Here is a 27,521-nt window from a genome sequence, read left to right on the forward strand (position 1 = left end):
CCGATCAACTGCAGAGACAGAACTGACCTCACATTCCCTTTCATAGGCCAATCCTCCTGCTGGTTCGGGAGATCCTGAGGCAGAGCTGAGCTCATCAGAGCATTCTCACACATCTTCTCTTTGTGGCCTAGAAGCTGATCAAATCCATGGCCCCTCACATTCATTTTGAATGCCATGTGACTGCACAGCAATCTCACGGTTCCTGCCCTGCCACAAGGGAACAAGAACCTAAACTGAAGGGTTAGGATAAGGGTTAAAGGTGAGAAGGTTAATGCACAGGAAGACAGGCTTTGGATAATAATTGTTCATGTATGACATTGGGGACTATGATGAACCCTTCTGGGTGAGAGATTAAGCAGATGTTTAGTGGGAAGGTTTGGTGTTCTGCTTTGGGTGTCAGGTCTGTGGTTAGGGTATGGGCAAGCTGTTTGTTTGAGGGTTTTGTTTAGGTCTGCAAGAAGACTAGGGTTGAATAGAGCATTTTAATGCTAGTGTAAAGGGCAGGGATGACGGTGAGCAAGAGAAGAAAGGTAATGAAATGGGATGATGGACTAATTTTGGCTTCAAGGGATATTGTGGTCAAAAATTAGAGCAGTGGATTCCTGTCAGGGTGTGGAGTGGCATTTAGATTTAGGTATTAATGTATCAGGTTAAAATAGGGTAAGGGCCTCACATAACTGCTTTAAGTCAGCTTTATGGTAGGATCAACATTTCCTGAATATTCTTACCTCTCCAAAATCGTTACCTTCTGCTATCCAAGCTCCTCTTTCCTCCCCCAAATCTCACATCTCTCCTGGCCAGGCTCCTCTTGCCTTCCGTGTAAAGAAGTTTTTCCAATATCCAACCTGAACCTCCTCTGGCACAACATTAGCCTATTCCCCCTTGTCCTATAAAAGGGCACGTGGGAGAATAGACCAATGCCCACCTCTCTACAGGAGGATGAGGAATGGGATCCCTCAGGTGGATCCCATCCAGCCCTACTGACTTGTGTACATCTAAGTGCTGTAGCAGGTCTCCAAACACGTCCTCATGGATTATGAGGGCCATATTGTGCTCCCCATCCCTTCCACCAGATCAGGTGGATGGGTACCCAGAGAACAACTGGTCTTGTTGCTAAAGACTGAGGCAAAGAAGGTATTAAGCACCTCAGCCTTTTCTTCATCTCTTGTCACTAAATTTCCTCCCGTAACCAGTAAAGGATGGATATTGTCCTTAGTCCTCCTTTCTGTGTTTCTGTAGTTATAAAAACATTTTCTGCTTTCTTTAACAGCAGTAGTGAGAGTGAGCTCCAATGAGCTTTGGCCTTTCTAATTTTGTCCCTACACAGCCTCATGACATCCTTATAGTACTCCTGAGTGGCCTGCCCTCTTTTCCAAAGGTTCTAAACTCTCTTTTTCTTCTTAAGCTCTAGCCATATCTTTCTGTTCAGCCAGGCCAGTCTTCTTCCATGCTGGCTCATCTTTGGGTACATGGGGATGGATAGTCTGCTCCTGAGCCTTGAAGATTTCCTTCTGGAGGAGTGCTCAGCCTTTCTGGACTCCTCTGCCCTTCAGAACTGCCTCCCAAGAGACTCTGCCAACCAGTGTCCTGAACAGCTCGAAGTCTGCTTGTAGAACACCTCATCCATCTCCTCATCCTGGTTTGGCAGTCGATAAGATATCCCCACAATGTTGCCTGCCTTGTTGGCCTTCCCACTGACCCTAACCCATAGGTACTCAACATTATCATTCCCAGATTTGAATTCTGCAACATCAAAACACTCCCTAATATAGAGAGCCACACCACCACCCCTTCTGTTCTGTCTCTTCTGAAGAGCCCATAACCAGTCATTGCAGCACTCCAATCATGGGAGTGGTCCCACCACCCTTCAGTGATGGCAACCAAGTCATCGTTTGACTTTTATTTCTTTGCTATTGATCAATGACTGCAGCTATATTATATTGTATACGCAATAATAAAATATCTGTTTATGGCCCAGAGGAATTTGGCACTTCAGATGTCACTCAGATGTCACTCTGCCATCTCCAATATTACCTGGTGTCTGCCTCTGAACAGCTCCCTCTTGGTCTCTTTCTCCATTCAAAGTGCTGAGAGCTGAGACAAGCAGCTTACATGCTGCCTGGTTTGTGCCCACCTGAACCAAGGAAGAGGAATCCCAACTCCAGTGGGATTCTGTGAGGCACGGGGAGGCAGCTAAGCCCCCTTCTAGGGGAATGACACAAAGGATGACACAAAGCCTTTTCCACATACCTCCCTCACCTGGCTGTGGTCTCCCTGTTTCTCAGCACTGCCTTCTGTGCCTACCTGAAGCCCCCCTCCATGTCCTCTTCCTCCCTTAATCTTTTGCTGGCAGTTCTGTACTCCGTGGTGCCTCCAGCAGTGAACCCCCTCATCAACAGCATGAGGAATGAGGAGCTCAAGGATGTAGTATGGAAAGTGATGACTGCAGGTTTTTCAGAAGGAATAAACTATCTGTGTTCTTAATGTTAACTGTATACAGACCCAGAAATCTTTCTATTTTTTTCTATTTATTTTTTTTTTACTTTGCTTTACTTCTTATAGTGTTTCCCGCAAAGAAATATCATTGTTCATACCTTCCTACACTGTATGTAACTTTCTCACGTGACTCCAAGTCTTTGTATAAATAGTGGTTCAGGCTTTCTGTGTATTTTAATAAAAGAAAGGACCATGCATTGACTCACGTGCCTGATACCCGTCCTTGTAGACCTGTGGTGGAACTTCAGGGGCACGTGGCAGAGTGCAGAGGTGGAGGGAAGAAGGGTCCTGCCACAGCAGCACTGCCAGGCTGCACCTGTGATTGTTCCCTGTTCTTGAAAAGCACCCACAGAGATGGTGAATTCACCTGCCTCTATACACAATTGGTGAGAGGGATGATGGCAGGCAGGCTTCTTTCTGGAGGAAAGTGGGAGCTGCCAGGAGAGCCCAAGCACTCGGCAGTGACAGTGTGTGACCAGGAGTCAATAGCACATGGAGGCCATAGAGCACAGGCACGTCCCAGGTAGAGCCACCCTGAGGTGTTAAATCTGGGTGGGAACAGGCAAAGAAGAGATCTGCAGCTCCAGGGACACAGCAGGCATAGGGAAAGCTCTCTGCTGAGTTATTTGATACACCTCTGGTGAAATTTCATGGATTTAATACAGTGAATCACCCCAAAACATATCCTGACGTTGGAAGTGGGTCACTTGTGCATCACCTGACATGGGAAGTGGGTCACCCTTGTGGGTTCCTTCCAGCTCAGAGTATTCCATGAGTCTCTGACTCTGAAGAAGGCCAGCTATCTGTGCCGGCTATCCATGGCCAAGGAACCACTTGTGTGGGAGGCAGTCAGTGCCAGTGCCCCCCACCGGATGGCTCTGCCTCCCCAGCCTGACCAACACGGCCCTGCAGAGTGCCCCCACAGCTCCACTCACCACAGCCCCCTTGCTTTACAGAGCAGCACCACCAGCTGGGGGGCTGTGGGCAGCATGGGCAGAGGCTGCAGGAATGGCTGCTCAGGCCATCGTCTGCAAACTTACTGAGGGTACACTCAATCCCCTCATCTAGGTCATTAATAAAGGTATTAAACAAGATAGGTCCCAGTACCAACCACTGGGGGACGCCACTTGTAACGGGACGCCAACTGGACTTAACTCCATTAACCACAACCCGCTTGGCATGGCCCTCCAGCCAGATCTTCACCCAGAGAAGACTATACACAGCCAGGAGAGATGACCCAAAGGGATTAAATAGATGCTCCAATAGGTGTTCCAGCCCACCATCCCACTACCAAAAGCACTTCCCAGCCTGCAGCAGAAGAGCCTGTTGGGGAAGAGCTTGAGGGCTGTGGGGACCCACTAGCAGGAGCTGGTGCCAAGTCCTGCCCAAGGGTCCAAGACATCTCCCTGTTCAAGTCTTGCAGCTGAGGTATCTCTGCCCATGGGTGCTGGGCAGGCATCCTTGGCCTCCATGGGGGCCCAAGGCAGAAGAGGGTGGGAAATGCCAGTGAGTGTCTCATGGAACTTCCCAAAGATCCACTTCGTCTGGAAACTGCCTGTGGCTGGCAGGACAGAAATGTTTCTGTCAGTAGGAATAGTGTCCAGGGACCAGGGGCTCTGTCAACACCACAGCAAGACCACGATCCTGCTGGCTCTAAGATGTGCCCCTTCCCAACTGCTGCATCTTTGAGCTCTTCTCCCCTCCATCAGCCTCAGGGAGACACCATGACACCTGGGCAGGGAAGCACTGGACCTGGGGCAAAGACCCCAGAGGGTTTTAATATGAGGAAATACCAACACACAGCATAAAAACAGGGGAATACGAAGAGGGGAAATACCCATGTGCGTCTGCTGACTGCTGGAAAAGGGACACCATTCCCTGGCACTCACGGCTCTCCCAGTGGCACTGAGCTCTCCTCCCTCCCAGCTGCACCCAGCTGCTCAGCAGGGCTGGGCTCTGCTGGCCTGGGGCTCTGGAATTCTTGTGCATGGGACTCTGGTGTCACATCCTGGGTGTCCTCATGGGGATATGCCAGAGACACCTCTTCAACATCGTCATAGCCTGTGGTCCCCAGGAAAGGTGACGAGGTGTCTCCCTCAGCTCCAGGGACCCCAGCACTTCTCCAGGAGTGCAGGCTTCCCCCTGTAAGCATCAAGGCAGGCTGCTGTGGTTGGGCCTGTGGGGTGCCCCTCGGGGCTGTTTATCACCTTCCTCATCCTCACCAGCCTGAGACACTCGGCCCATTCTCCCAGCCCCCACAAAATATCCCAGGAAAGGTTCTCCATGGATGGTCAAGCTTTCAATATGGCATGGATTCTCCTAGGCCTGGGGTTGGCATCTAGGAAGTGGCAGTGCTGCATTGCCCTCTCACCTGTGGCTGCATCCCTGGGCCCATCTCCTTCCTCTGGTGTCCTGGGCAATTCCCAGTCCCCCTGCCCAGGGACAGGATCCTCCCCATGGTCAGAAACCTCCCCAGCATCATCATAGCCATCTGCTGGGTAACCTCCGGGCAGGACAGGGACATCTGAAAGGAGAGGGAAGGTGGTGGCAATGAGAAGAGATGTTCTGCAGAGCAGAGGATAGGAGGGTGTGTGGGGACACAGGGCTGACATGCTGCTGGTGTCAGGGTCACAGCAGAGCCTTCATGCTTCCAGCTCTGATGATAACACTCGGTGGCACTGCTGTCTGTCTGGTCTGTCTGCAGGGAGGAGAAATGGAGACCTTTCTCCCCCCCTCCGCATCTGATCCTTGGGTCTGGCCCCAGACCATCCTCCTCCTCTCTGTGCCTGGGGTAGGGCTGCAGCTGGGTCAGGGACCCCTCTGAAAAGGAGGCTGCAGAGAGCTGCAGTGGGTGCTGTGGGATGAGCCCTGCTGCCCTGACTGGTGGTCAGCACTGCTGGGGATGGGCACCCACAGAGCTGGGGTTGCATGGGGAGGAGACCAGTTCCCTTGGGACAAGGCACTTCCCAGAGAGGTTCCCAGAGCTTCCCTGGGACAGCCCTTTGCTTAACCCTTAGCTCTCAATAAGGTGCAGGGCCCAGCAGAGAGGGGCTGTCCCCTCTGGGATGGGCAGAGCTGGTGGGGAGGAAGCTCCTCTGTGGGGGTCAACACCTTGATGCTCTCCCACAGACGCCATGGTCCAACCATTTCAGGGACCATGGGCAGGAGCTGCAGGACACAGCCCTGGTCTGAGACAAGGAGAATGGACACAGCAGATGTGCCCCCGCAGGTTACCTGCACCCACCTGAGAGACTGAACCTCGCCTGCTTCTCCCATGCCAGGCTGTAAGCGATCTCCTCGTACACGGCCTCAGGGAAGGGCTCCCCAGCTCTCCTGGAGCCTGGGGACAGAGGCAGGGCTGGTCTGGGAATGGGCAGAGAGGGACAGGACCCCAATGGGCTCCCCCAGCCCCATTCCCTGGGCCAGCACAGGGCTGTCCCCACAGCACAGCCCCTCTGTGTTGTGTTGGCACTGAGGCCACATCCCCAGGGAGGGCAGCATCCCCATGGAGATGGTCTGGGGCAGCATCAGCCTCGTATCTGGAGACAGCCCTTGTGCCCCTTTGGTCCCTGGGTCACGTCCCAGTGCATACCCTGCACCAATTCCATCATTTCCCCTCCCCATGGAGCTGCTCCATCTCTGCCCCACACAGCAATAGCACAGCCTGTGCCCTGCTGGGAGGTGGCTGACACCACAGTGATGGACTCCGCTGCCCCATTCTCCTCCTGCCACTGCTGCCCATAGCACTGCCAGCAGTGCATCCTCCCCTTCTCACCCAGCCCAGCTCTCACATTTCTCTTCTCACCCCAGAACTGATGCCTCAGGGTCTGGGCTCTCTCCACCCCTTGATGTTGGTGCCCCATGATCTGTCAGTCAGTGGGGCAGCACATGGGGCAGGAGGCAGCACACGGCTCTGTTTCTGTGCCCCAGGACACCAACACCCCCAGCACCCCCAGCCCTGCCTGGAGGCATCTCCCCCCCAGGACCACTGGGGAAAGACCCACCTCTGCGCCGAGCCCTGGCACTTCGCACCTGCCCAGCCAGGAGGGCAAGGAGCAGGCAGAGGAGGGCCCCCAGGATGATGCAGATGACGACAGACACTGAGAGTCCCTCTCTGGTGGTGGTCGGACGGCCCCGTGGGGGATCTGCAAGGGCAGGAACATGGCAGGGGCAGCAAGGGAGAGGTTGGGGGTGGGACAAGGTAGCGCTGACCACAAAAAGCAGCAGGGGCTGGGGGGGACAGAGCTGGGTGATGGGGCAGCTCCCACCCTGCTGGGTCCATCACAGACTTCTCCCAGCTCCCTTGATTTCCTGGGAGTCTCACAGCCCAGCAAGGAGCCCTTTCTCCTGGCTGTGGGTCACAGCGTGGACATGGACAGACCCAGCCCTGGGGAAGGACAGCTTACCTGTTTGTGGGGGGGATGTTGCTGTCCTGGGTGCAGCTGCAGGGGAGCAGAAGGAGAGCTGGGCTGAGAGGCTGGGGCTGTGGCACCAGGCAGCCTCCCTGGCAAATGACCCCAGCATGTGCCACCTGAATTGTCCCTCCTTTGGGGCTGAGCATGGTGGCAGGGACAGGGCCCAGCACCACTGCTCTGGGCTGCTCACAGGACAGTGCAGACAGCCCAGGAGATGTGCTGGCACATCCAGCCCCACAGAGGCTGCTCCCCAACCACCACCAGCCTCCCACTCTGCAGAGACACCCTTGCTCGGGCCAGCACTGGGGCCATGCCAGAATCCAGCAGGGCAGATGCCCAAGCCAGCTCCTTGCCAAGCCCCCAGCCATGTCTCCCAGCCCCACTGCTCACCTGAGCAATGCACAGCCGCATCTGCCTTATGCTGGCAGGCACCGCTGTCCCCTGGCTGGGCCCAGCAGTCCTGCAGAGACAGCTCCGTCCCCCTGCACTCCATCAGCCACATGGGGCCCGTCCCCTCTCCAGCAGCAGCCTGGCCCAGGGCATAGAGCGCGGGGCCACAGCCCAGCTGCCTGCACGCCACCTCGGCGTCCCGCATGTCCCAGGCATTGTCACACAGCGTCCCCCAGGTGCCGCGGTGCCAGATCTCCACTCTGCCCGAGCAGCCGTCCTTGCCTCCCATGGTGCGGATCTTCTCCCTGTCTGGGGAGGCAGCGATGTCTCATGGCACCAGGAGAGCTGGGACAGCCCTGCCAGGTGAGGGGGGCACGTGCAGGGGCAGCTCCCTACCTGTGCAGCTGGTGGAGTTGGGGCATGCAGCCACCTGTGGCCTTTCTGTCCATGTCCCAAAGGAAAGAGAAGTTGGGCTGAAAAGGGCTGTTCTAGGAGTCATGCAGAACAGAGCAGGGCTGACCTCTGCTCACACATCCCCATGCTGCCTGGGTCAGGGCAGCAGCAGAACCCCGTTTGTTCGTTCGTTCTAGGGACACCTCCCACAACACTGTGGGAGGGAACTGAGTGCACGTCCCCTCAGGGTCCCTGGTTCACAGAGCAACAGGAGGCTGTCCCAGGAGGGGGGACTCCTGAAAGCCCTGCATGGTCTCCTCTGAGACCTTGAGTGGAGATGCCTCTGCATCCCCCAGGGAGCTGTTGGCAGCCCTGCTGTTGACTGCTGCTGGTGGACATGGGTGGCTCCAAGAGCTGTAGTCACCTTTGTGCACCAGTAGCAACAGGGTCTAATGCAGGAAGTCAAAGCCCCTCTGGGTTCCTTCTCTGCATTTCACAATGCCCAGTGGGGAACAGGACCTGGTGTCTTGATGGCTCAGATTTACCATTGCAGGTGATGTGGGTCTCTTCTCGGAGGTCATCGCACGACTGTGGATTCCAGGGACGAGAAGGACACTGCCAGAAGGAGCTGTTGCTCTTCCCACACTCCACGTAATCCAGCCATGCAGTGCCAGAGAGCTTGGCATAATTTAATAATATTTCCTGGTCCCCTTCATTCCCGCAGCCCAGCTCCTTGCACACCAGTGACACCGTCTTGGTGGTCATGGAGTTGGAGCAAACGCTGCCCCACGTCCCGTTGTAGAAAACCTGCAGGCGCCCAGAGCAGCCGTCGCTGTTCTCCAGCCTCAGGGCCGTGAACTCTGGAAGGAGGAAAGGCCCCAGGGACGTCCTTGGATGTCAGCCACTGATGACCTTGGCCCTACCTGGCTCTGCCCTCACCACAGCCTCACTGTCCCCAGCTCCCAGCCCCATTCCCAGCACAGACCTGAACAGATGACTCCAGCGTCCTCCTTGTGCCCGCAGCTGTGCTGCCCCCAGGCCTCGGCAGGGCAGTCCCAGAGAGCAGCTTCGGCCCCGGAGCAGTTGACGCCATCCAGCCAGATCTGCCCGGAGCCCTCCCCAAACCGAGCAGAGCCGGCTGCCTCCAGGACCCCTCCGCAGCCCAGCTGGCGGCAAACGACGGCAGCGTCGTCCAGGTCCCAGGCGTCGTCGCAGACGGTGCCCCAGCGCCCCTGGTAGTAGATCTCCACTCTCCCGGCACAGCGCCCGGCCCCGTCCACCAGCCGGACCCACCAGCTCCCTGCAGCGGGAAGAACCCTGACGCTCAGGGGATGGCTGCCCTCCCAGCCCCACAGATGGGGGACGTGCAGCACCACTCACCCCAGCACACGACCCCCACGTCCTCCATGATCCCTGCTGCCGGTGTGCTCTCGGGCAGGGAGGTGTTGCAGAGGCTCAGGTCAGCCTCGTGCCCTGCACACCGCACCCCACGCAGCCCCACAGGTCCTCGTCCTCGCTCGGCCCTCATGGGGGTGTAGGCTGCCTCTGCCTCTCCGCACTGCAGCTGCCGGCACACCACGCTGGCCTCCTGCATGTCCCACTGCTCATCCAGGACTCTGCCCCACGTCCCGTGCTGGAAGACCTCCACGCGCCCGTCGCACCGGCTCCCTCCACCCACCAGCCGTACAGACATGTGGCGAGCCGGGCCTGGTGAGAGCAGAAATTCAGCCTGGTGCTGCCATGGGGTCCCCAGCAGTGGGTGGCCGTGTCACACACCAGGGGCAAATGGACTTTGCAGCACTGCCCAGCACTCACCTGAGCAAATGACAGCAGCAGCGTTCTCCTGGGAGCATGGCGAGGCCCCCAGGGCAGTCACCGGGCACTGCCCCAGGTGGGCTTCAGTCCCATCACAGTGGAACGAGTCTCTCCAGACGGGGCCGGTTCCTCTCCCAAAATGCCCTCCTCCAGGAATGGACTCAGCAAAGCCACAGCCGAGGTGCCGACACAGAACGTGGGCGTCCGAGAGGTCCCAGCGGGAGGCACAGAGGGTCCCCCATGTCCCCAGCACCGCGACCTCCACCCTGCCCTCACATGCTCTGCTGCCATTCACCAGCCTGAACCCTGTGTACTCAAGGACAAAGGAGGGTGAGAGAGGCCACATTTGTGCTCTTGTTCCCACAGGAGCTACAGGAGAGGCCAAAGGGACAGCGTGCCTGTCTCCTCCTGCAGCACTCTCATTTTAGGGCTGCAGACCACCACCTCACCCCACCTGTCCCCGACCCAGCACAGCCCAGTGCCCACCCTGCTCTCCTGCCCCCAACACAGCCCCCATGGGCACCATACCACCCCAAGTCCTTACGTGTGCAGGTGACATGAGTGCCATTGCTGTGGGTGCAGGCTTTGTCCTTGGGGGCCTCCGTGGGGCAGAAGGAGAGGACGGATTCATTCCCCACACACTGCAGCTCTCTGTCCCAGACAGGACCGGCCCCTTCTCCCAGCTGAGCTGCCCCATGGACAGACAGGGCTGTGCCACACTGCAGCTCCCTGCACACCACCTCGGCAGCTTTGGCACCAAAGTGGGAGTGACAGACAGCTTTCCACTGGTCCCTGTCGTAGATCTCCACACTTCCTGAGCAGGGGCTGTCCCCTCCGACCAGCCGGACAAATCCTGGAGCAACCAAGGAGACCTGTGAGTTCCCAGAGCCCTCTGGCACTTCCGTGCCCACCTCCCACCTCATCCCAAAGGCAGCCACATGCAGAGCCCCACGGCCAGCCCAGCAGCTCTCAGGGTGTGCTGGTGGCACAAAGAGGTCAGGGTCCACCTGCTGCTCCTCAGAAACCAGCCCAGCACCCATGTCCTCTTTTGCAAGCCCCCAGCAGCAGGCACCGCTCAGACAAACTGCTGCTGCCCGGAGCCCCTGGGCTGCCTGGCCCCAGACCCAGCACTGCAGCACCCGCAGCACGTGGGGCTGGGGAAACAGGCGCAGGAACTAAGGGCTACTTCAGCCTGCTCTGCCCCACAAGGCTCAGGCCAGTTAGAAGAAATCCTTGGATCTGCCCCCCTGTTCCCAGGGAATGCTGGGGCTCTTGGGGAGCTGCTGTTACATGGGGCACATTGGGGGATCCTCCGAAAAGGGGGGTCCTCCGGCAGGGACTGTGTGGTGCTGGGCATGCACGTCCCCAGCCACCTACCATGCATGGGTCAGGAAAGCAGGCAGAGAGCAGCCCTGGTTTGACACGAGCTCCCAGTGTGAGGGCAGGCAGAGAGGAGAGCCAGGAGGTGCTGGCACAGCCCCTGGGGCACAGGGCAGGCAGGAGAGGCTGAGCAGTGGGTCAGCACAACCTGGAGGGGCCGTGTCCCTGGGGGCTGCCTCTCATGGGATGACCCCGGGACAGGAACAAGGTGCCACTTGCCACCCTGCTCCTCTGCCCAAGCCCAGTGCTCCTGCCCTCTGAGCAGCCCCTCTGCTTTGGCCCAGGTTCTCTTGGCTGCTGGGGGGCCAAGGTTCTCTTGTCTGCTGGGGGTACAACCCAAAAGTCCTGGGCCATTGCACGCCTTTCCCTGAGGCTGCTGGTGGCTGGGGGAGCTGCTCTAGATTCCCCTGGCATAGGGACCAGCCTGCCAGACAGGACCTGGGTGAATGGAGGAGAAAGATGGGAACCAGGCAGCACAATGGGGAAGGGTGAGGGCTTTCTTCTCCCAGCCCCTGACACCTTCCCAGGGTTGGCTGCTCCAGCTTCAGGGCCAGGCCCAGTGTGCTCCCACTGGGCTTTCCCCAGGGACAAGGGACACCAGCAGTGACAGACCCAGCTCAGAGTGCAACTTGACACACAGAGCCATGTTCTGGTGTCCACTTGTTGCTTCCTGAGGTCACAGCCAGGTCCCATAGGAGTGTCCTCATCCCAGAGGTAGGGAACAAGTTCAGTCCTTACCTGAGCATGTCACTCCAGCATCCCAGCTGTGATTGCAGTCTGTTTGGCCCCACCCTGCGTGTGTGCAGTCAGACAGGGCAGACTCCTTGCCATTACACTGAACATCATCCATCCAAATGGAACCAGATCCTGGTCCAAAGTGTGCATTCCAATGAGCTTCGAGAGCAACCCCACAGCCCAGCTGCCTACAAACCACTGCAGCATCGGTCATGTCCCAGCGGTCACTGCACACGGTCCCCCACTGGCCCTGATGTTTCACCTCCACTCTCCCAGCACAGCGACTGCCGCCATCCACCAGCCTCACCTCCGCAGCCCCTTCAAACACCAACACAGGAAGGGTCAGGAGAGTTTTGAGCCCCACATTGCGTGTCCGTGAGGACCCCCTCCCCAAGCAGACTCCCAGTTCCCAGGGTGGGATCCCTGTCCCCATAGGCTATCTCAGGGGCAGCGGGGGGTTCCTCCTCTCCCCATGGGCTATGCTGGGCTGGGGGTACCCAGCTCTAACCCTCCTGGGCCATTTGCTGCCCCACAGCCCTCACCACCTCCTCCCACCCCAGTGGACCCCTGTCCTGCCCATGCCCACCCCCAAAAAACCCCCAGCCCTGCACAGGGCTCCCACTCCTCCCCATCCCAGTGTGCCCCAAACAGACCCATGCCCCTGAGCAGCTTCCATTGTCCAGTGTCTGCCACAGGCACCTTCCAGACCCACTGTCTGGGTTGACCACAAAGATATCAACAGCCCATGTCCCTTCCCCATCCCTGCTGTCAGACTGGCCCCTGTGCTTGACCAGGGCCCCCAAGAAGAACACCTCTCAGTGAAGATGCCTCAGTCCCCTTCTGTTAATGGGACACAACCTGCCCTCCTGGAGTCCGTGTTTCCCCAGATCCCAGGGGCAGGGAACAGCACACAACCCCCCTGGGGCATCCCAGACATTGGCTGTGCCCTGGAGATCACTGAGGGCCACTCTCACTCTCTGGGCCTTCTCCAGCTCCAGAGACACAGTGCTGGGGAACAAGGGGTCCCAGAAAGGTACCCAAGGACAAGGTGTCTAGAAATGAAGTCAGGCTTGGGCTGCCAAAAAACATGGGAGATGTGAAAATGGATTACCCCCTCCCACCCAGACAGGCACCGATTAAAGAACAGAGCTGAGAGACTGAGCACCTTCTGCCTCTCATTTCAATGGTGCCTGAAAACAACCCCACTCCCAGAGAGATCCCAATGACCCCACTGCTGCCCACAGTCCCAAGGCTGTGGAACAGAGAAGCTGGCACTTACCTCTGCATGGCTGCACCCAGAGGAGCAGCCACAGCACCCAAGGGGACAGGAGTCCCTCTGTCCCCATCCTGAGGCTCCTGTCCTGACAGCACGGCCCTGCTGCTGGAGCTTCTGGGGACCCAAAGTGAAATGGAGATGATGGGAGGGCAATATATCTGTGCAGATGCAGTCCCAGCTGCAGGAGGAGCCAATCGAAGCAGCAGGCACCTTTTTAGACGTTATCGGCACTTATCTCCCCTCCGACGCAGCCCAGCTCTCCAATGAACTTCTCCAGCGCTCTTCATGACCATATATGAGGGACGGCTCCGCTGCGGGTCTCACGTCACTGCGGTGGGACATCATCGTGGGGTAGGGCTGGGTGTGGGGGCAGATGGCTCTGACACCCCTTGCAGCCTGCTGTGGGAGCACGGAGCATCTCCTAAGCTGTAGCATCCAAGAGTCCAAGGTGCGATTGTCCGGCTGTCCCTGAGCCATGGGATCCATGGGAATGGTCCTGCAGCAGGGCTGTGTCAGGCTGGGAAGGGACCAGCCCCTGCCCCTGCTACAGCCCCTGCTGTGCTGGCAGCAGCAGCTGGGAAAGGCCCTTGGGCAGGGCCAGAGCCCCATGATGGGGGTGCTGGCTGTCCCGTCCCTCCCCAGGGAGCCTCCTGTGGGGTCCCGGCAGCAGCCAGAGCTGGTCCAGGGCCTGCCCTGGCAGCAGAGCTGCAGCCCAGAGCCTCAGGCGTCTCCCTGGCTCTCAGCGTGTCACCCAGGGGCCGTTATTCCCCGCGGCGGGTCGGGAGCTGGAGCCTGCCTGCCACTGCAGGTGCACAAACCGCAGCCCACGTGACATGGCGCCCGGGCAGGAAGACGGTGGTTTCCTCCTGGCCCCGTGCCCAGGCATGGCCCTGCGGTGCCTCCCAGCCTCCCCACAGCTCCAAGCATGGAAGGGTTCAGGAAGTGTTGGGACAATGCTCTCAGATGTACAGTTTCATATATATGTATATATATGTATATATATGTATATATATATATATATATAAATATATATATATATATATATATATATATATAATAAATACATAATAATATGTATTTTACTAATATATTATATATCATATCATATTGTATTATCATACATTATATTTATTGTTATGTTGTGCTATGTTATTATGTACTATATACTATATACTTCATATTACATAGAATATACTATATATTATATAGTATATATTTAATAATAAAATATATAATATAATATAATATAATATAGTATAATATAATATAATATAATATAGTATTGTGTATTATATTTATATTATATTATATTATATTATATTATATTATATTATATTATATTATATTATATTATATTATATTATTATAATATTATATGGAGTATTATATATATAGTATGATATATAATACAATATATAATATAAAATATAAAATTTTATATATTGTATATTATATAATTATATAATATAATATGTTATATATTATTATAATATATATATAATATAATATTTAATATTTAATATTTAATATTTAATATATAATATATAATATATAATATATAATATATAATATATAATATATAATATATAATATATAATATATAATATATAATTATTTTTTGGTTTTGTTTTTATTTTTATTTTTATTTTATTTAAATAATATATATTATATTGTATTAAATATTATGTTATGAGTTTTTAAAAATATCATACATATAGTGTTTAATATATGTATATTTATAAATATAAACATATATTTTTTTATATTTTTGTTTTAAATCTTTTATAGTTTTTTAAATACATATAATTTAATTTTATTCTCATGGCTGAAGTTGGTCTCACTGATCTTCAATTATTTCCAGAGCAGGATATTTCAAAATTCGGTTCAACCCAGCTCCAGGTGATGCCATAACATCTTCACTTGCCATGGGCCTGTTCCTGGCCTGTATTCAGACAGCAATGACCTCACAAACACCTACACAATTCTTGGTCTGCCAGCCATTGATCACCAATGACCTCCCCACAGACCTACATAAGCCACGTGCCTCAGGCACCAGGGTCCTCCCAGCATCTATCACAGGCCATGTTTGTTCTCGGCCTGTCAGCTACTCAGGCACCACTGGCATTGCAGGAACAATCACCTGCCATGGGCCTGCTCGTGGCCTATCAGATCTTCAGCTGACAGTGACCTCGTAAGCACAGATGATCTATTGGAAGATGTCAGAGTCCCTGCCCATGACAGGGGGTGGCTGCTCATGCTCAGCTGGCTGTTGACCAACATCCTCAGGGGCTTTTCTTCTGGACAGCTTTCCAGCCACTCTTCCCCAAGCCTATGCTACTGCATGGGATTGTTATGACCCAAGTCCAGAAGCACTGTTGAATGTCATGTGATTGGACTCAGTCCATCAATCTAGCCTTTCCAGATGCCTCTGAAAAGCTTTCCTACCTGTCAACTGTCCCAACTAACTTGTTATCATCTGCAAATGTACTAGGGGTGTGCTTGATCCTCTCAGTCAGATCATCCATCAAAATAGTAAACAAAGCTGGACCCAGTACAGAGGCCTGGGGAATGCCACCCACGACCATCCACCAACTGGATTGATCTCTCTTCACTCAGACTCTTTGAGCATGGCCATCCAGACAGTTCTTCAGCCAGCAAACTGTACACCTGCCCAAGCCATGAGCAGACGGATGGGTTGTCTTTCTGCAGGGCTGCTACTACTGAGTCCACGCTGAGAAGATGTACCTCCTTCTATTAGGCTTTTTGGGATGCCCTGTGCTCAGTCCTTTCAAACCAACTAATGGTTTTTAACCATGAATTTGGTGCTTGTGATGAGCTGGTGCTCAGCTCATGTTCCAGTTACTTGCTAGCATGTATCATTGTTGTTGAGTTTGTACAGCACTGGCATTCTTGCATTCCCTTTTGTCTCTGTTTGCTTGAGTCTGCATTGTCGATGGTAGTTCAGGAATACTGGAGGGGTGGCTGCAGGGAAGTTGCATCTGTCATCTTGGGACCTCGGTCAAGGTGGGATAGAATTCTATCCTTTGAGGGAATCCCAAAGGTAATTCCTTCTTAAAGGGTGATGCCATCCTGAGTCATGTCCAGATGCCTGTGCAGCATCTGTCAAATGGCTGATATAAGTTTCTCCTCAGAAGAAAGTCCCTAATGGGGACTTCATGGTGGTGTTTTCATCCATCCCTACGGTGGCAGGGAGGGGTACAGAGTGGACACGGAAAGCCCACTTGTTAAACACGTGGCTCCGGGGGTGGTGCCAACGCAGAAATCTTGGGTTTTTCGACCATGGGGCACTTTACAAAGCACCCGGCCTGATGGCCGTAGACGGGTCCCTATCCTTTAGGGGAAAAAGGATCCTGGGCCAGGAGCTGGCGGGGCTCATTGATAGGGCTTTAAACTAGGTAAGAAAGGGGATGGGGCTGAAGCAAGGATTGTTGGGGCTGTGCCAGGGGGAACAATGGCAAGGCCAGAGGATAAGGTAAAGGCCCAGCAGAAGTGCATCTACACCAATGCATGCAGCATGGGTAACAAACAGGAGGAGCTGGAAGCCATTGTGCAGCGGGCAGGCTACGATGTGGTTGCCATCACGGAAACGTGGTGGGACCAGTCTCATGACTGGAGTGCTGCTATGCCTGGCTATAAGCTCTTCAGAAGGGACAGGCAGCACAGAAGGGGTGGTGGTGTGGCTCTCTATATTAGAGAGTCTTTCGATGTTGTAGAACTCGAGGCTAGGAATGACAAGGTCGAGTCCCTTTGGGTTAGGATCGGCAGGGACAACAAGGCTAGCGTCCTGGTCGGGGTCTGCTATAGACCGCCGAACCAGGATGAGGAGACGGATGAGGAGTTCTACAGGCAGCTGACAGAAGTTGCGAAATCGTCAGCGCTTGTACTCGTGGGGGACTTCAACTTCCCTGACATATCCTGGAAGCACAACACAGCCCTGAGAAAGCAGTCTAGGAGGTTTCTGGAGAGCGTGGAAGATAGCTTCCTGACGCAGCTGGTTAGTGAACCTACCAGGGGTGGTGCCCTGCTAGACCTTCTCTTCACAAACAGAGAAGGACTGGTGGAGGATGTGATTGTCAGGAGCTGTCTTGGGCAGAGTGACCACGAAATGGTGGAGTTCTCTATTCTTGGCGAGGCCTGGAAGGGGACCAGTAAAACCACTGTATTGGACTTCCAGAGGGCTGCCTTTGGGCTGCTCAGGACACTAGTTGGTGGAGTCCCTTGGGAGGCGGTTCTGAAGGGCAGAGGGGTCCAGGAAGGCTGGGCGCTCTTCAAGAGGCAAATCCTAATGGCGCAGGAGCAGTCTGTCCCCACGTGCCCAAAGATGAGCTGGCAGGGAAGAAGACCAGCCTGGCTCAACTGTGAGAGAACTGTGGCTTGAGCTTAGGAGGAAAAAGAGGGTTTATAATCTTTGGAAAAGTGGACAGGCCACTAGGGAGGACTATAAGGATGTTGCGAGGTTGTGCAGGGACAAAATTAGGAAGGCCAAAGCTCATCTGGACCTCAATCTGGCTACTGCTGTTAAAGATAACAAAAAATGTTTCTATAAATACATCAACACAAAAAGGAGGACTAAGGAGAATCTCCATCCTTTACTGGATGCGGGGGGAAATTTAGTTACAAGAGATGAGGAAAAGGCGGAGGTGCTCAATGCCTTCTTTGCCTCAGTCTTTAGCGGCAATACCGGTTGTTCTCTGGATACCCAGTACCCTGACCTGGTGGAAGGGGACGGGGAGCAGGATGTGGCCCTCACCATCCACGAAGAACTGGTTGGTGACCTGCTATGGCACTTGGATGTGCACAAGTCAATGGGGCCGGATGGGATCCACCCAAGGGTACTGAAAGAACTGGCAGAGGAGCTGGCCAAGCTCCATCATTTATCATTTATCAAGCTCCATCATTTATCATTTATCAAGCTCCATCATTTATCAGCAGTCCTGGCTATCGGGGGAGGTCCCAGTTGACTGGTGGCTAGCAAACATGACGCCCATCTACAAGAAGGGCCAGAGGACTGACCCGGGAAACTACAGGCCTCTCAGTTTGACCTCAGTGCCAGGGAAGCTCATGGAGCAGATTCTCTTGATGAGTCATCACGCAGCACTTGCAGGGCAAGCAGGCGATCAGGCCCAGTCAGCATGGGTTTATGGAAGGCAGGTCCTGCTTGACGAACTTGATCTCCTTCTATGACAAAGTGACGTACTTATTGGATGAGGGAAAGGCTGTGGATGTGGTCTACCTTGACTTCAGCAAGGCTTTTGACACCGTCTCCCACAGCATTCTCCTCAAGAAACTGGCTGTTCTTGTCTTGGACTGGCGCACGCTTCGTTGGGTTAGAAACTGGCTGGATAGCCGGGCCCAAAGAGTTGTGGTAAATGGAGTCAAGTCCAGTTGGAGGCCAGTCACTAGTGGCGGCCCACAGGGCTCGGTGCTGGGGTCGGTCCTCTTTAATATCTTCATTGATGATCTTGATGAGGGCATTGAGTGCACCCTCAGTAAGTTTGCAGATGACACCAAGTTAGGTGCGTGTGTCGATCTGCTTGAGGGTAGAAAAGCTCTGCAGGAGGATCTGGATAAGCTGCACCGATGGGCTGAGGTCAACTGCATGAAGTTCAACAAGGCCAAGTGCCGGGTCCTGCACCTGGGGCGCAATAACCCCAAGCAGAGCTACAGGCTGGGAGATGAGTGGTTGGAGAGCTGCCAGGCAGAGAAGGACCTGGGAGTGATGGTGGACAGTCGGCTGAATATGAGCCAGCAGTGTACTCAGGTGGCCACGAAGGCCAACGGCATCCTGGCTTGCATAAGAAACAGTGTGACCAGCAGGGCTAGGGAGGTGATCGTCCCCCTGTTCTCGGCTCTGGTGAGGCCGCACCTCGAGTACTGTGTTCAGTTTTGGGCCCCTCGCTACAAGAAGGACATCGAGGTGCTTGAGTGGGTCCAGAGAAGGGTGACGAAGCTGGTGAGGGGCCTGGAGAACAAGTCCTACGAGGAGCGGCTGAAGGAGCTGGGCCTTTTCAGCCTGGAGAAGAGGAGGCTCAGGGGCGACCTTATCGCTCTCTACAGATACCTTAAAGGAGGCTGTAGCGAGGTGGGGGTTGGCCTGTTCTCCCACATGCCTGGTGACAGGACGAGGGGGAATGGGCTTAAGATGTGCCAGAGGAGATTTAGGTTGGATATTAGGAAGAACTTCTTTACCGAAAGGGTTGTTAGACACTGGAACAGGCTGCCCAGGGTGGTGGTGGAGTCACCATCCCTGGAAGTCTTCAAAAGACGTTTAGATGTAGAGCTTAGGGATATGGTTTAGTGGGGACTGTTAGTGTTAGGTCAGAGGTTGGACTCGATGATCTTGAGGTCTCTTCCAACCTAGAAATTCTGTGATTCTGTGACCCCACTCCATCACTGTGAAGATGGTGGAGCCCATCCTGGAACCCATTTCCAGGCTCTGGAAGGAGAAGAAAATCATCTTGAGCCGTTGGGACATCTTCAGGTAGGGGAAGCCACATTTAATCAATTTGGGCATGAAATGTCCATGACGAAATGACTGGCCTGGCAGATGAGGGCAGAGCAGTGGATATAGATCTACTCTGACTCCTTACTTACTCTGTAAGGTTTTGTTGTGGATTAACCTGGAAGTAGCTAAGCACCACACAGCAGCAATTTTGGTCCTCCCAGCCAGGGGGTCTGAAAGTGAGAAACCTTGTGTGCTGAGATAAAGACAGCTTAATAAATAAACCAAGAGCTCTGCATATATGCAAAGTAAAATAAAAATATAAAATAAAATAAAATAAAATAAAATAAAATAAAATAAAATAAAATAAAATAAAATAAAATAAAATAAAATAAAATAAAATAAAATAAAATAAAATAAAATAAAATAAAATAAAATAAAATTAAAAGGACTCATTATTCACTATTTGCCAGTGATGAACAAAAGTTCAGCCATTTGTAGGAAAACCATGTTTCATCAAGTGTTACTATTAGTTGTGAAGAAAGATACAATATTACCCAATATTCCTCACACCATGAATAAAAGAAAAATACAGACTTTTTAGTGTTTCTTCAATAGCTCAATACGTGCCAATCTTTTTATTTCTTTTTTATTTCAGCTCAGCATACAAGACATACCAGCTTAGTAGAGCAGGCCCAGAACAGGGCCACAAAATCATTCAGAGGGCTGGAGCAGGTCTGTTATGAAGAGAGGCTGGGAGAACTGGGGTTTGTCAAAAACTCCAAAGCCCTCTTGGAAAAGAGAAGGCTATGGGGAGACCTTACAGCAACCTTCCAGTACCTAAAGGGGGCCTACAGAAAAGCTGGGGAGGGACATTTTATCAGGGAATGTAGTGACAGGACAAGGGGTAATGGTTATAAAATGAAAAGAGAGTAGTTTTATATTAGATATTAGACATTCACTTAGTGCTGAGCCATGTAAGCACAGCATCACAGGTTTCCATTTCTCATACTGCCCCCCACGACACATGGGTTGAGAGCGTGCAAGACATTGTGATGAGACACAGCCAGAGAAGCTGACCCAAAGTGATCAAATTGATATTCCTCACCCTCCAGCACCCTGTGCAGCCCACCACCCCACTACCAAAAGCATACCATGCACACCAAATACATCTCCTGTGAAGAGTGGCTGAGAGAGTTGGGATTGTTTAGTGTTGAGAAGACAAGACTCCACAAGAAGGGAAGGGAAGGGAAGGGAAGGGAAGGGAAGGGAAGGGAAGGGAAGGGAAGGGAAGGGAAGGGAAGGGAAGGGAAGGGAAGGGAAGGGAAGGGAAGGGAAGGGAAGGGAAGGGAAGGGAAGGGAAGGGAAGGGAAGGGAAGGGAAGGGAAGGGAAGGGAAGGGAAGGGAAGGGAAGGGAAGGGAAGGGAAGGGAAGGGAAGGGAAGGGAAGGGAAGGGAAGGGAAGGGAAGATGAAGTCACTGAGAGCAATGAGGTCTCCCCTCAGCCTTCTTTTCTCCAGACTAGACAACCTAAGTTTCCTCAGCCTCTCCTCATAGGACATCCTCTTTTACCAGTATTCCCTCTTTTCCCTTGGTTTCCCAACTGGCAAGGTTCCTAGTCATATAACCTTGCTGGAAGAAATATTTTCTCTCTCTCTCATGTTCTCACCAGTCAGTGTGACTGACCAGGTCTGGCTCCCTCACTGCCTACTTTAACACTTCTAGGTCAGGTTTTGTCCTCAGATGAGTTGTGTCCCAGGAGGCCCTCTCCCTCCCCATTCTTAACAGAACAGGGAGAGAAAAATAGGAACAAGATGTGGAGAGACTCTACCAGGGAGTGTAGTGATCGGACAAGGGGAAGTGCTTTTAAGCTAGAAGAGAGTAGATTTAGGTCAGACCTAAAGGAGAAATTCTTCAAAGGCAGGTGGAGAGACACTGGAACAGGTTGCCCAGAGAAGTGGTGGGTGCCTCATCTGCAGTAGTGTCCAAGGTCAGGTTGGATGGGACATTGAGCAAACTGGTCTAGTGAGACGAGACTCTGCCCATTTCACAGGGACTGGAACTAGATCTTAAGGTTCTTTCCAACCCCAAATATTCTATGATTCTATGAGCTTGATGGGTTGTGTAGTCTGTGTAGACAGAAGGATTTCATTTGCTGTGAAGAAGATTGCTTCTCCTGAATATTTACAGGTTCTCAAAAGAGATGGAATAAAATTTGTTGTCCTAACTAATAACAGGACAACAAAAGGTGATTCCCACAATGAACACATACTTAGGGGAAAAGATAGCACTGGAATTAGGTGTCTCTTCCTAGTGGAGAGAAGGAAGAACAGTGATTGCATCAGTTCAATTCAAAGTTGATTTCCCTGGAGGTCCAAGGACTTGTCAAGAGCTCCCTGTGCTGCTGAGCTGGGCCGGGCTCCTGGGCCCAAGGGGAGCTCCTGGCAAGCAGGCAGCACTGCAGAGAGACAGCTCTGTCCAGGAGCAGCTCCTCTGCACAGCGCAGCAGGGCTGGGGACACTGCCTGCAGGGGACAAGGGTGGCCGAGAGAAGGGAGGGAGATGTTAAAGGCAGTGTGGAGGGGGGATGCTGAGAGCTCACTGCGGGAGAAATCTTCACAGCCCTGAACAGGGTAAGTCTCTGGCTGCAGGAAAAGGCAGCTGTTGTTCCTGGTGCCATCTCCAGATTTGCTGGTAAATCCCACATCTGTGGGAGCTTTCAGGGGGGCTCAGAATTTGAATAAGAGGAGAAGAACAAGCTCTAGAGCAGGGATTACCTGCCTAAGCTGACAGAAGGACAGGACATGGGGTTTCATTCATATGGGGCCAGCTCCAGGCTGTGCAGACAGGGTGAAGTCAGGGGTGGCCAGGGCTGTGGTGCAGAGCAGGGTCCCTGCTGTGCCCCAGGGACTGTGCACCGGGGCAGGCTGCTCACAGCTCCACAGCACCCCCAAGACATGCCAGAAGGGAATCTTCAAGAGGTAGGTGGCCGAAAGGGATTCTTGAAGTAAATTGTTCTGTGCTTTGAGTTTTGGTGCTTTTGGTGTTTTGTGCTTTTGGTGTTTTGTGTTTTGAGTGAGCCCTGCAGTGCGTGGGGCTGGCAATGAGCTGACCCTCCCTGCAGGACACCCCATCCTCAGGACATCTCTCTCTTTCCCTGGGTTGTCCTGCTGGGCTGCAGGCTGCCATCCACAAAGGGCACAGCTCTCCCAAGGCAGCTTTGCTCTCTAGGAACCCGATGAAGAAGGCAGCTCAGTGCTAAGGTGGTGGAAATGCTGCTGGATGGTGTCCGTGGGCATCTGCAATGAGTCCTCTGTGTCCCTGGCTGGGAGGGGAGAGCTGAGGTCCTCCTCAGGTACACCAACACGGGGCGGGGAGTTGTCGATTCACATTTTCAGACTCGATTCCTCTGCTCTCAGCAGTGCCCAGGTTCTTCTCAGAGTGTGATCATCCTCCCATCCTCACCGAGCTGCCAGCACAGGGCGCCTGAGGCTGGGACTGATGGACAGGCTGGCCGTCCACCCTCAGCACTAAGAGACAGTCCCTTCGCCTCCCAGGACCCACAAGATTTCACTTTGATCACAGCGGATTTATTTCTTAATTGATTTATTTTTCCATAAAAGAGCTCGTCGTGTGTGGTGGGGCCCCTGGAATAGGTTCAACAAAACAAAATTCTCACAGCTCTGCTCTGCAGTCAGGTTAACCACGAGCAGCAGTGTTGAAACAACCTTTATTACAACAAGTGAATTAATTGGGGATCCCCCTGCGTTGCTATTTACCAGCTGCTGTAGGGCAGGACTTGCTTTTCTGGAGTCCAGAGCAGAGTCCTTGCTGTGCTGTCAGCCTCAGCTTTGTACAACCCAGAGCTCAAGGAAAAGGGAGCTGCACAAAGATTTTCCTGAAAGGGCACGGGTGTGGTGGTAGGTTTGTAGGGAGTAGAGTTGCTCAGAGAAATCTACCCCGTATTTCTCCACCCTGGACAGGCTTTGTTCCCAGAGGCAGCAAATGTCCAACAGCAGCTTCCCCACAGAGTTCCTCCTCCTGCCATTCGCAGACACATGCCAGCTGCAGCTCCTGCACTTCGGGCTCTTCCTGGGCATCTACCTCGCTGCCTTCCTGGGCAACGGCCTTGTCCTCACCGCCGTAGCCTGTGACCACCGCCTCCACACCCCCATGTACTTCTTCCTCCTCAACCTCGCCCTCCTCAACCTGGGCTGCATCTCAACCATTGTCCCCAAAGCCATGGTTATTGCTTTGTGGAACACCAGGACCATCTCCTACTCAGGATGCGTTGCCCAAGTCTTTTTTCTCTTCTTCTTGCTTGGAGCAGAATATTCCCTTCTCACCGTCATGGCCTATGACCGCTACGTTGCCATCTGCAAACGCCTGCACTACGGGACCTTTATGAGCAGCAGAACTTGTATGAAAACAGCAGCAGCTGCCTGGGGCGGAAGTTTTTTCTATTCTGTTTTGCACACGGCCAATACATTTTCCATACCACTGTGTCAAGGCAACGCCCTGGACCAGTTCTTCTGTGAAGTCCCCCAGATCCTCAGGCTCTCCTGCTCGGGTGCCTACCTCAGGGAACTTTGGGTCATTGCAGTTAGTCTTTGTTTAGCTTTTGGGTGTTTTGTCTTCATTGTCCTGTCCTACGTGCAGATCTTCAGGGCCGTGCTGAGGATGCCCTCTGAGCAGGGCCGGCACAAAGCCTTTTCCACGTGCCTCCCTCACCTGGCCGTGGTCTCCCTGTTCATCAGCACTGGCACAGTTGCCTACCTGAGGCCCCCCTCCATCTCCTCCTCATCCCTGGATCTGGTGGTGGCAGTCCTGTACTCGGTGGTGCCTCCAACGCTGAATCCCCTCATCTACAGCATGAGGAACCAGGAGCTGAAGGATTCCCTGAAAAAAATGATTCTGTTGGCAGTACTTCAGCAGGACTAAGCCACCCATATTTATTCACTTTTTTGCTGTTGTTGCAGTTTGTTCGTTTTTTTGTTTTGTTTTGTTTTCTTGTGCTTTGGACATTTTTCTCTGACTACCCCGTTTGGACATGAATGTCTGGATTTGTCTCACTCCTCCAGAGGCACAAGCCCAGTCCCTCTGTCCCAGAAGCCATCTTTAAATGTATTTATGTCAGAGCTGTATTCCTTTTTTACTTCTCTGTAATAAAAGGGGATGTCTTCAGTGCTGTGTCTGAAGTTTAAGACTTTTTTCCTTTTGATGGAGTCAAGAATACTCTCAAGAAATTGCACCCTAACAGGGCCCGCTGTTAACCTTGTGTTCTCCATTTGAGGATGAGATTATTGGGTGATTTTATAGGGAATTTTGGGATGGATTCAGCTCTTATCTGTGGGTGCCCAGAGCCACTGGAGATGGGAATGGTCAGGATATATCTGCTTGGGACTGTCCAGCATGTGACAGGGCTCGTGTCAGATGCTGATGTCCCACTGCCTCCTGCCCAGGAGAGCACAGGGTTATTCACAGACAGCCCGTTTCTAGGGGTGGGCAGCAAATGCAGCTTCAGAACGTCCCCCAAAGGGCTAAGTGGAAAACTACCTGGGCTAATTAGGGTTCTGTAGTCCCATGAGAGGCAGCAGAGACACAGAGGTTGCAGGGAAGGGAGCCTGAGGAACGACTCATGTCCCCTTCAATGAAGAACCATAGCTGGGATTTAAGGACATGGTCTGAGCCACTTGAAATTCCCTGTGGTTGCCCTGAACTGCTACAACAGCCACAGATAACACGGATGTCCCTGGAGAAGGGGCTGCAGGCGGTCAGGAACTGGGATATGCTGGAGAGGAGACCGGGAGGAATTCTCTGCTTGCATGGAGGATGACATGAGGCAGAGAAAGCTCTTCTTAAGAAGGAAGCAATTTGCCCTCACAACCTCCTTCACACAACCGTGCTGTTCCTCTGGGTGGTGGCAAGTTTTCCAACGGGCTCAAAAAAGGTAAAACAAAGTGACAGCAAACAGGCTCAACAGGTCCTTGGCACCCCAGCACAGAGCCACAGCCCCATAACCTCCATCAGGAAAAAATTTGTTCCCCTCCTCCAGAGGGAAACAAAACCAATCTGAGCTTTCCTTGCTTCTTAGGCAATTTCCAGCAGCTCCAGCAAGAAGTCAGTGCTGATGAGAGGTCTGCAACTCAAAGGTGCTTTAGCATGGCCCAGGAAAGAAGCTCCTGTGAGGAGGTGACATGCTTTGACCCACTGAAAAAGCCTTCATGAGCTGGTACCCAGGAGGAAATGGTCCAGGAAGGGCAGGAGCGGGAGGGAATGGGATCACAAAGGCACAACCCCATCCTGCTGGATGCTGTGCTGGGCATAGACTCAGCAAGAGAAGCAGGCTACTTGGCACTGCCCCCTAAAAACCCTTACAACCATAACCCGAAAATCCCTGAAACCCTAACCCTAAAATCCCTTACAATCATAACCCTAAAAACACTTACAACCCTAATTCTAAAAACCCTCAAGCCCTAACCCTAAAAACCTTAAAAACCTAACCCTAAAAATCCCTTCCAATACAAACCCTAAAAACCCTAAGACCCTAACCCTAAAAACACTTACAACCTTAACCCTAAAAACCCTTACCCTAAAAACCCTTACAACCCTAACCCTAAAAACCCTAAAGCCCTAAAACTAAAAACCCTCAAGCCCTAACCCTAAAAACCCCTACAACCCTAACCCTAAAAACCCTTACAACCCTAACCCTAAAAAATCTAAAGCCCTAACCCTAAAATCCCTAAAGCCCTAACCCTAAAGACCCTTACAATCCTAACGCTAAAATCCCTTACAATCCTAACCCTAAAATCCCTTACAATCCTAACCCTAAAAGTCCTTACAACCCTAATTCTAAAAACCCTCAAGCCCTAACCCTAAAAACCCTAAAACCCTAACCCTAAAAATCCATTAAAATCCTAACCCTAAAAACCCTAAGACCCTAACCCTAAAAACCCTTACAACCCTAATTCTAAAAACCCTCAAGCCCTAACCCTAAAAACCCTAAAATCCTAACCCTAAAAACCCTAAGACCCTAACACTAAAACCCCTTACAACCCTAATTCTAAAAACACTTACAACCCTAACCCTAAAAACCCTCAAGCCCTAACCCTAAAATCCCTAAAGCCCTAACCCTAAAATCCCTAAAACCCTAACCCAAAAGACCCTTACAACCCTAATTCTAAAAACCCTAAAGCCCTAAACCTAAAATCCCTAAAGCCCTAACCTCAAAAACCCTCAAGCCCTAACCCTAAAATCCCTAAAGCCCTAACCCTGAAATCCCTAAAGCCCTAACCCAAAAGACCCTTACAACCCTAATTCTAAAAACCCTAAAGCTCTAAACCTAAAATCCCTAAAGCCCTAACCCTAAAAATCCCTTACAATCCTAACCCTAAAAACCCTTACAACCCTAATTCTAAAAACCCTCAAGCCCTAACCCTAAAAACCCTAAAACCCTAACCCTAAAAAGCCCTTACAATCCTAACCCTAAAAACCCTAAAGCCCTATCCCTAAAAACCTTACAAACCTAATTCTAAAAACCATAAAGCCCTGTCCTGGTTTCAGTTAGAACAGAATTAATTTTCTTCCTAGTAGCTGGTGGAATGCTGTGTCTTGGCTTAGGACGAGAAGAGTGCTGATAACACCCCGATGCTTTAATTGTTGCAGAGCAGTGCTTATACTAAGCCAAGGACATCTCAGCCTTTTGCTCTGTCCTGCCAACGGGCAGGCTGGGGGTGCAGTAAGAGCTGGGAGGCGACAGACCCAGGACAGGTGACCCAAACTAGCCAAAGGGGTATTCCATACCATCTGACGTCATGCTAAACAATATATAGGGGTGGCTAGCCGGGGGGAGGGGGCCGGACTGCTCGGGGTTAGGCTGGGCATCGGTCAGCGGGTGGTGAGCAATTGCATTGTGCATCACTTGTTTGTACATATTATTACTTTCCTATAATCACCATTGTATTATTATTATTATTATTATTATTATTATTATTGTTATTGTTATTGTTATTATTATTTTGTTATTATTGTTTTCCTGTCTTATTAAACTGTCTTTATCTCAACTTACGGGCTTCACTTTCCATTTCTCTCCCCCGTCCCAGAGAGGGAGGGGGGAGGGTGAGCGAACGGCTGCGTGGTGTTTAGCTGCTGGCCGGGCTA

General features: G+C 52.4%; 2 protein-coding genes across 2 annotated transcripts; one reads left to right on the forward strand and one right to left on the reverse strand.

Annotated features, from left to right (window-relative positions):
* Positions 1-4,232: 4,232 nt before the first annotated feature.
* On the reverse strand, positions 4,233-13,697 carry LOC137847137 (antigen WC1.1-like). The gene is made up of 14 exons (XM_068665444.1): positions 12,904-13,697; positions 11,628-11,942; positions 10,054-10,362; positions 9,510-9,815; positions 9,075-9,401; positions 8,680-8,994; positions 8,214-8,554; positions 7,698-7,731; positions 7,302-7,610; positions 6,903-6,938; positions 6,501-6,641; positions 5,741-5,836; positions 4,868-5,020; positions 4,233-4,638 (listed from the first exon to the last, which is right to left on the reverse strand). The coding sequence occupies exons 1-14, from the start codon at positions 12,968-12,970 to the stop codon at positions 4,382-4,384; spliced, it is 3,006 nt and encodes a 1,001-aa protein (XP_068521545.1). The 5' UTR covers positions 12,971-13,697; the 3' UTR covers positions 4,233-4,381.
* Positions 13,698-23,252: 9,555 nt separating this feature from the next.
* Positions 23,253-24,839, forward strand: LOC137847111 (olfactory receptor 14A16-like). Its single transcript, XM_068665392.1, has one exon. The coding sequence runs from the start codon at positions 23,367-23,369 to the stop codon at positions 24,300-24,302; it is 936 nt and encodes a 311-aa protein (XP_068521493.1). The 5' UTR covers positions 23,253-23,366; the 3' UTR covers positions 24,303-24,839.
* Positions 24,840-27,521: the final 2,682 nt, after the last annotated feature.

Source organism: Anas acuta, chromosome W (assembly GCF_963932015.1).
Source record: "Anas acuta chromosome W, bAnaAcu1.1, whole genome shotgun sequence".
In the NCBI taxonomy this organism is placed as follows: Eukaryota; Metazoa; Chordata; class Aves; order Anseriformes; family Anatidae; genus Anas; species Anas acuta.